Source organism: Corylus avellana, chromosome ca6 (genome assembly GCF_901000735.1).
Source record: "Corylus avellana chromosome ca6, CavTom2PMs-1.0".
In the NCBI taxonomy this organism is placed as follows: Eukaryota; Viridiplantae; Streptophyta; class Magnoliopsida; order Fagales; family Betulaceae; genus Corylus; species Corylus avellana.
The window spans coordinates 20,179,296-20,188,932 of NC_081546.1; the positions used below are offsets into that span (position 1 = coordinate 20,179,296).

General features: G+C 35.1%; 1 protein-coding gene across 1 annotated transcript; it reads left to right on the forward strand.

Annotated features, from left to right (window-relative positions):
* Positions 1–1,948: 1,948 nt before the first annotated feature.
* On the forward strand, positions 1,949–9,038 carry LOC132183762 (protein argonaute 5-like). Its single transcript, XM_059597174.1, has 22 exons — positions 1,949–2,560; positions 3,013–3,233; positions 3,342–3,491; positions 3,611–3,747; positions 3,853–3,959; positions 4,243–4,346; positions 4,478–4,610; positions 4,715–4,831; positions 4,982–5,092; positions 5,170–5,241; positions 5,513–5,635; positions 5,739–5,910; positions 6,521–6,642; positions 6,725–6,862; positions 6,931–7,073; positions 7,165–7,227; positions 7,315–7,378; positions 7,489–7,624; positions 7,711–7,784; positions 7,925–8,019; positions 8,360–8,391; positions 8,490–9,038. Exons 1-22 carry the CDS (start codon positions 2,120–2,122, stop codon positions 8,651–8,653), a joined length of 2,919 nt encoding a protein of 972 aa, XP_059453157.1. The 5' UTR covers positions 1,949–2,119; the 3' UTR covers positions 8,654–9,038.
* The last annotated feature ends 599 nt before the right edge of the window (positions 9,039–9,637 follow it).

A 9,637-nucleotide genomic window follows, 5' to 3' on the forward strand; every position in this document is an offset into this window, starting at 1 on the left:
CTACTAGAATTGGTCCTGAAACAATCACGAGCTTCTCAAACTGGCTCACAAGATAGTCAATACAAGGCCGCTCAATTTCTCTACATGCCCAGAATCCTAGCCAATAATAGTTTAAAAGTGCTTAATTTCTCTATTAAAGTAAGCATTATTGTATTTTATTATGTTCTAATTCTTGCATTTTATATTTAGGGGAAAATGCAGTTTACCCCCTCTGAAGTTTCAGGAGTTTTTCAATTTTAGCCCCAAAGTTAAAAAATTAGCAATCTACCTTCCTGAAGTTTAAAAAATTGACAATTTAAACCATCCGTTTAATTTTTTCGTCAAAATGGACGAAAATCTATGAAATTACATCATTACCCTCAAGCTTTTTGAAAAAAAATTTCGTCAAATTTAACGGAAAAATTAAACGGAAGGTTTAAATTACCAATTTTTGAAACTTTAGTGGGGTAGATTGCCAATTTTTGAACTTTGAGGTTAAAATTAAAAAACCCCTGAAACTTCAGGGAGGTAAACTGCATTTTTCCCTTATATTTAATTGTGAAATATTGGTTAATTATTAATCTTAAACTTAATTTGGTATATTAATGCAAGAAATTGTGTTTTTTAGGAATTGTCATAATTAGCCAAGCCAAGGAGTGAATAAGACAAAGAAACAAATTGCTAAGTAAAAGACAAGAAAGAAAAGCAACATAAGTGGCCATCAAAACAAGGGAACAGAAGTGAGACTAAAGGAGACAAGAAGCCATACTTGTAGGCCCTATCGTGAAATTCTCACCAAAGAGACCAACGAGGAGTATAATTAAAAGGGAAGTAACGTGAAACGTGAAAGCTTGAGAGAAAGAAAGAAAGAAAAAGAAAAAAAAGGTGAAACCAAGTTGTGGGCCCATGTATATAAAGAAAGCAAACAATGTGTGGGGATAGCAAAACAAAGAAAGAAGAAGGAAACAAAATAAGAGTCTTTTCTTTAGTCTGAAAGAGTGGAACGTGGACAAGAAACAAAAGAAAAGAGAGAGCCCATATTGCATTAAAAAATTATGAGTGAAAACCTATTCTTTTGGGGAGCACGTAATTCAAGCCTCATAGGAGACTTCTATATGGGGCTTCGTTTCATTTAGGAAAAATGTCAAAAATGTCAAAAAAATTACAAAAAATCATTCACAATAGACTTTTTAAATAAGCCATAAATATTATGATCACTATAGTGGAACCTAAAGCATTGGGTTGCACTGTAGCGTTCCCATCCATTACTATAAACATAAAAAAATACTCTCTCATCTCACATGTCTCTATGCACGCTACCCCTTCTTACCTTTTTCTTTTGCTGAAACTCCATGGTACAAAAAAAGAAAGTGAAAGTAAATGTCTCAAGAATACGTAATAGAATGTTAGATAGGTCATTGAATCCCTAGTTATTTTCTCATTTATTTTTACGTAATTTAGTTTTGTTAATTTCATCACTTTATTGCTCTCCTTTTTAGTGGAAAACAACAATCAAATCTTTTTACTTTTCTACACAATAAAAAGAATTATACTCTAGTGTTTTACCAATCCTTGTGGATCGACCTCGTACTTACCGAGAATTATTACTTGCGATAGCCTACACTTGGGTTTGCATTCTTTTTGGCACAGCACTAGTGCATCAGCCTCATCTGGGCTTGTAAATAGGCGATCAATAAAAAGGACATCGCTGCCAAACTTCAGTTTTTCTATTTTTTTTCTAATTGTGATGTAACTTTTAAATTACGGTTGAATCATTGTTATTTTTAATTTATTAATAATTTTAAAAATTATATCACAGTTGAAAGAATATTAAAAGAAAACCAAGCTTTTCCTTCTCAAAGATTTCTTTCCCTCAATAAAAATGCTTATATGTTCTCCTGCTTTTTTTCCTGTCATCATTCTGTTTCCTTCCTTTATTTCTTTCTTTCAACTTTCATGTAATTTTGCTTTTAGTGTTAGGAAAAAAATAGTAGTTTAGATTCTGAGTACTCAGGCTAAACTCTCCGAGACCATAAACTTTCATGAAATGCCAGTGACACTAGCTGCCGTCCCATCCATTAGCTTTGTCCCATTTTTCCACGTCTCTTCCTTTCTCACCTGTTACTCTTTCTAAGCTACAATGCCGCGTCGACGCCGTGGAAGAGGCAGAGGCAGTGGCGGTGGACAAGGTGGAGGAGGAAGTGGCCCGGGTGCTCCCCCTGGCTCCTCTCCACCTGCTCCACCGACCGCTTTTTTATCGGTGGCTCCTCCAGCCACTTCTTTTCCGGCCACACCTTCAGCAGTCGCTTCTCCGGCTGGACCTCCTCCGCTAGCTCTAGCTTCATGCGATTCTTCTGTGGCGTCGAGCTCAGCTCTGCCACTGGTTTCAGATTCAACCTCTGCGGCTCCTCTGAGCCGTGAAATCGACGATAAACTTACATTATTGCAGGTTCCAGCGCCTCTGCAATTTCCTTTTACCTTTCCAAAGAGGCCTGGGTACGGAACCATCGGAAAGAGAATCGCTGTCCGAGCAAATCATTTTCTTGTGGAAGTCGCGGACAGAGATCTCCATCACTACGCCGTGGGTAGCTGTACTCAAATGCTCTTCTCTTCTTTTCTTTTATTTTTTATTTTATTTGATATATATAACCGGTAATATGCATTTATAGACGAAATTCTTGTTTATCGTTCTGTTTCTTCTATTATGTTTTCTTTGACTTGAGTGAGATATAGATATTCATTCTTCCCTACCATTTTGCAACATTTGCAGTCTTATTGGGTTGTTTTCGAGATGTTACATTGTTTTTAATTTGAGATATACTGTGGATGAAGGTGTGATTCGTGTGAACTGGGATTTGCATTTGCATTCGTGGAATGTAAAGAGTGGACCATAATATATGGAGATGACATTTTTTTTTTTGTTTGTCCATTTTATTTTACTTTATTGTTTTTCTGTCGAAAGCCAAAGCGGTTCTCAAGTATTTATTTGTGGATATATGATATGTTATGTTGTTTTAATTTAAATTGTTATAGGTTTCCATTACACCCGCGGTTACTTCAAAGAAAATCAACCGAGTTATAATTAACCAACTGGTTAACTTATACAAAGAATCACACTTGGGTAGCCGAAGTCCTGCATATGATGGCTGGAGTAACCTCTATACAGCAGGGCCATTGCCGTTTATGTCGATGGACTTTGTTATCAAGTTAATTGAAAATGATGATCTTCGTGCCTCATCATCTTGTTCAGTGAGGTATTTTTCTTTTTTGGAGTGTGTCTGCTTGAGTTTATCTCATCTTTCTCAAGTTTATTATTTTATTATTCATTTTATCTGAATGCCTTTTCTCCTCCCAATGTGCAGAAAGGAATATCGGTTTATAGTGACAATCAAGTTCATTTCTAGGGCTGACATTCACCATCTTCGACAGTTTTTGAGCGGTAGGCAACTGGATGCTCCACAAGAAACCATACAAGCTCTTAGTGTGGTTCTTAAAGCGACATCATCAGAGAAGTAATCCATTTTTTTCCTCTTAGAATTGTGTCCATTTTTGTGATCCTTGTACTTATAGATTGCCTCGTAGATATATTGCATGCAGAAAATATATTAACTTGGTGAAAGTTCGACTGTAGGTACAACGTTGTGGGGAGGTCATTTTTCCATCCTGAGTTGGGTCGAATGGGTGAACTGGCCGGTAATGGTATAGAATATTGGAGAGGATATTATCAGAGTCTTCGTCTAACCCAAATGGGACTTTCCCTTTGTATTGGTATTGCTTCAATGCTCTCCTTTGAGGATTCATGTAGAGCAACTTGTTTCAATAAGAATTGCACTGACATTACCTTGCTTTTGACATTTGATTCTCATGTTGCAGATCTGTCAGTTCAGCCTTTCTATGAGCCAATTCTTGTGATAGAGTTTCTTGCAAAACATTTTAATTTCCATTTTTCAAGCAGCATGCCTGATCAAGATCGTCAGAAGGTTTCTTTTGCTACTATAAAATTTGGTGCTCTATGATTCAACTATGACTTCGAATGAAAGCTGCACGTGCTTGCATCTTTGTTTCCTTTTAAAATCATTGGCAGGATGGTGTCCCTTCCCATGCACTATATATATATATATATATATATATATATATATATGTTTTTCTTCCCAGCTATTTACTTGAGAAAGTTTTTGCTTACAATTGTTTGTTAATGCATGGATTTTTTTTAATCTGTTTCTTAGGTTTATTGAGTACAACTCTTTTCCTTTTGATTCCCAGATTAACAAAGCACTGAGAGGAGTCCAAATTGAGGTTACTCATAGGGAGTATTTCAAAAGTCACAAAGTCACTGGGATAACAACAAAACCAACTAGCGAGTTAACGTATATCACTTACCATATGGGATTGTGACTGCATGTCTCTATTTCTCTTCTCTGCATTTCTTTCTGGTGTACGTTTTTTTATTTATTTAATTTTTATTTTGGTAATTATTGTCTGCTTTTTGTTCCTATAGGTTTACTCTTGGTGACAAGAAAACAAAAAAGTCAGTCACTGAATATTTTTATGATAAATATAACATTGCGCTTCAGAATCTGCCTGCCCTTCAAGCTGGGAGTGATGCCAAACCTATTTATTTGCCAATAGAGGTTGTCTTATTGCTATAGGCAGTTTTTTTGTTTTCCCTTTATTTTGTGTCAGCATTATGACTATCTTTCATATATGTTTATGATGGTCTTTCTTTGTGTTATAGCTTTGTAAGATTGCAGCTGGACAAAGATACTTCAAGCGATTAAATGAAAGACAAGTAATTAATCTATTAAGAGCAACTTGTCAACGGCCTCAAGAAAGGGAAAATAGAATCAAGGAGGTAGTTTGATGTTGTTAATTTGGTGATAAATTGTCTTTATCTCGTTTGTATGACTACATAAATTTAATCAATATGGTTTTCTTGAAATAAATTGAATGGGGAGTTGCTTATGTCAGTAATATCATGATGGATTGTTCTCTTTTGTACAAGATGGTTAGGAAAAACAATTTTAATGGCAGTTCGCTTGTAAATACGGAGTTTGGAATTCAAGTAAGGGATGAACATTCATTGGTTGATGCTCGAGTTTTGCCATCTCCAATGGTAATTTTCGGCCTGTGTTTGTTCGAGCTATTTAGGCAATCTTACATTCAAATTTAATCTCACTTTCACTTTTGCAGCTTTTATATCATAATACTGGGATAAAACAAAGGGAACAACCTAGAATGGGACAGTGGAATATGATAAACAAGGTTAGATCATAGTTTAATTTTGTCGTTGGTTGCTTGGTAGCAAATTAGGCTTGTTTCGTTTCACCTATCTACTGGCAACCAGTAAATAACATTACAACTACTTTGGAAGTTGGGTTTGGTGCATCAAAAGTGATTTTTCTGCAAACTCATTATGCTCCCTATGACTTAAAGGGAATGGTCATTGAAAATGATAAACATGGACAGGACATGTGCTGGAATCGTGAACATATTATAAGCTAGATTAACCTTTGTGATGCTGATATTATTGTAGAGAATGATCAACGGCGGTCGAGTGGAATTTTGGACATGTGTGAACTTCTCTAAACGAGTGAACAGAGATTTGCAATTTGAATTTTGTGACCAATTGATCAATATGTGCAGTAGCAAAGGAATGGTATGACTTCATGATTAAATGATTACTTTTGATTGCGTGACGTGCAGATTTTATTGTGAATCTAAATAATTGGCTTTGTGGATGCTTTTGAATATCTTGCCAGGTCTTTAACCCAAACCCTTTGCTTCCCATACATTCAGCTTGTTCTAGTCAAGTTGAGATGGCTCTTAGGGATATTCACAAGCAGTGTGTGGCTAAGTTTAAAGAAATTGGACAAGCAGGAAAACAACTTCAGCTATTGATAATTATTTTGCCGGACTTCATTGGGTCGTATGGTGAGTAATTTAATTGGTATTCAGATTTCGTGATTGTTAGAATAATAAATATTGATTAAATGATTAAATTTACATTTTTCTATCAATTTAAGCTTTTGGGATATATGGTAGTTTAACATAGTATCAAAACTAAAGGTCTTGGGATCGAACCTTGATTACTAAAAGGGGTTTTGAGTCCACACGTGATGGAGAGTGTTAGAGTAATAATTAATTAATTAAATTTACCTCTTCCTATAAGAACAAGTGGTGATTTAACATGGTATTAAATCCAAATGTCCCGAATTCGAATCATTGACCCCGCATTTAAATTAAATATTCCACGTGTTGGACCTTACCTATTAAAAGCAATTATGCCTACATATGAAATGGTGTTTTAACATGTTATCGGAGCCAAATATCTTGAATTCAAACCTTGTCTCAGTCATTCAATCCTCATTTAAATTAAACATCACATTTGTGCCCACACGTGAGGGGAAGTATTAAAATAATGAATATTGATTAAATGATTTAATTTAGATCTTCCTATCAGCTTGGGCTTTTGAGATAAGTGATAGTTTAACTGTGATAAAAACGAGTTTCTTTTGCTCAAAAGATTACTTACTGTTCACAGGACAAATTAAACGAGTATGTGAAACAGAACTGGGAATCGTTTCTCAGTGTTGTCAGCCCCGCCACGCATCAAAGCTTAATATGCAATATCTTGAAAATATGGCCCTCAAAATCAACGTGAAGGTTTGTTCCATTTGATTATTGATTGACTCTGGTAAAATTATTGGGATTTCAATTTTTGGACTAAGAATTAAAACCTTTACAGGTTGGGGGACGTAACACTGTGTTAAATGATGCTTTTCAAAGAAATATTCCTCTTGTGACTGATCGCCCTACAATTATATTGGGTGCGGGTGTGACCCATCCCCAGCCAGGAGACGACTCTTCTCCTTCAATAGCAGCGGTATGTTTTGTAGTTTTCTTGCCCCTTTATAACTTAGTTGTATTAAATGGTTCAATTGATTGACATAGGTAGTGGCTTCCATGGATTGGCCTGAGGTCACTAAGTACAGAGGAGTTTTCTCTGCACAACCTCCTTGTGAAGAAATTGTCCAAGATCTCTATGCATCATTCCAGGATCCTCAAAGGGGCTTAGTTCATGGAGGAATGATTAGGTTAGAAGTTGACATGCATATTGTTTTATAGTTGTAGCTGATTTTTTTTTTTTTGGTCTCACCCCATTATATATCCACGGCCTCTTTGCAGGGAACTACTTATTGCATTCAGAAAGTCCACTAATCAAAAACCCCACAGGATTATATTCTACAGGTAAAATTTGTTTTCAATCATGAAAAGATTTTTTATTTTTTTATTTTTTTGTATGGCTTTCTTATATAATTTTGTTCTACTTGGCAGAGATGGTGTCAGTGAAGGCCAATTCAGTCAGGTTCTACTTTATGAGATGGATGCAATAAGAAAGGTATTATAGATCTTACTGTGAAGTGTGAACTGAGCCACTGTATAGGGGGTACCAAGATGTGTTATGTGTAGAACATAACAGTAAAAACCATCACTCATGTTTTCTTCCAGGCCTGTCTCTCACTAGAGGATGGATATCTGCCACCTGTTACTTTTGTGGTGGTGCGAAAAAGACATCATACACGGCTTTTTCCTGCAGATCATACAAATCGTGATCAGATAGACCAGAGTGGCAATATTCTTCCTGGTACCTAAGTTTATCCTCTCTGTGGTCAATTATAGATATTTTTTTGTTCTAGAACACCACTGATTTTGTAGATCGAATATGTCTAGGCACTGTTGTCGATACCCAGATTTGCCATCCAACAGAGTTTGACTTTTACCTCAATAGCCATGCTGGAATTCAGGTAAAGCTATAGCCATTTGGTGGAATTAATTTTCAAAGCACTTAACTTAAGTTATGAATGGGATTCATAATATATATATTTTATAAAGACAAACCTTGATTCTAAAGGAATAATTTGATTTTTCGTTTATATTGATGTAGGGAACTAGCCGGCCTGCACACTACCACGTGTTATATGATGAGAACAACTTCAATGCAGATTCCTTACAGATGTTAACAAATAATTTATGTTACACGTAATGTCCTTTTGATCCTCAGTTCTTTTGATTTTAACATGTTAAATTACTACTTGTCTTAAAAGCTTAATCTTATAACTTATAAGATGAGGTAAATTTAATTATTAAATCAATACTTAAACACTCTCTCTTACGTGTGTGAGCTCAAACTCCCTTTTAATAGGTGAGTGCCAACACATTAAATATTTAACTTAAATGGACACGAATTAACGAAATCGTGGTTCGAACTTAGGACCTCTGGCTCTAATAATATTTAATAGTAAAAGTTTAAGCTTATAGGATGCGATAAATTTAATTATTTTCATCTTCTGTATTTTTTTACTCACAATTTCCTTTTCAGCTATGCAAGGTGCACTCGCTCTGTTTCCATAGGTTTGATCTCCTTCTTTCTTTTTTATTTTATTTTTATCTAAATTAGAATTATGTTGTGGATGCTATCTACACCACTAAAATGATATTTGCGTATGCAGTTCCTCCTGTTTATTATGCCCATTTGGCAGCTGTTCGGGCACGTTATTACATTGAGAGTGAGACATTAAATAGTGGCTCTACAAGTGGGAGTGAGAACAGAGTGGAGATTCGGCCCCTTCCTCTAATCAAGGATAACGTGAAAGATGTTATGTTTTATTGCTGAATGAGTTTGCCCTTTCCTTTTACTGCATCGGAATGAAGAAGTATCTGAATGGTATGATATAGTTTATGTTGCCAAGGCTTTTAGATTTTGATTATCTTTTGGGTATTTTTCTTCACATTTGTGCAACTGTTGGTTTTTCAACGTGCATCTAAACCGTGGTTATAATGGTTTTTATACTTACACCTTGAAGGAAAAGTAAATATTGTTCTTGAGTGTGTTTTATGTTTGAGCAACTGTTGGCTTTGCAATCTGCTTTGCTTTGCAATGTGCTTTTGAACCCTGGTTGTAGGACTCTTGAAAGTGGTCATCCTTGTACTGATGACCACTTTGGGCAAGTTGTTTTGTAAATGGTCATTGTACTGATGCAGTGGAACAAAACTATTCATTTTCTGTCCCGACAGTATAAATTATGGTCGGTTCCTGTTAATACGATCATTTTGCCATGTGACATGGTTGGTTCAGGGGATGTACAAGGAAATGTGATGTAGGAGAATTAGCAACTAATTTGAAATATATTGATACAAAAGATCGGATTGAGGTCGCTGGCAATAGTGGGAAAATTGCCCACCAAATTTTTTTGAAATCCTGTCCCTCTATTTTCATCCAACAACCATCATTTTGTTAAGTGTCTCACTCAATATAAAATAATAAAATATTATTATTATTATTTTTAAATAAATATAAAATCAAATAATAAAAAATAAAAATAATTATTAAAAAGGAAAAATTACAGTTTACCCCATTAAAGTTGACAGCGTTTTTCAATTCGAACGCTAAAGTTTCAATTTTTGCAATCTACCTCCCAAAGTTCCAAATTTTTGTAATTTGACCAATTGTATTCAAAGCTTTTCATATTGCCCCTAATTTTTATTTTTTTTATTTATATTTTTATGAAGAAAAAAAAAATAAATTTTAGGGGTGCAAAAATGGCTAGATGGCCAAAGGGGTGGCTACGGCCAATTTTAAAAAAGGGTTAAATTCACT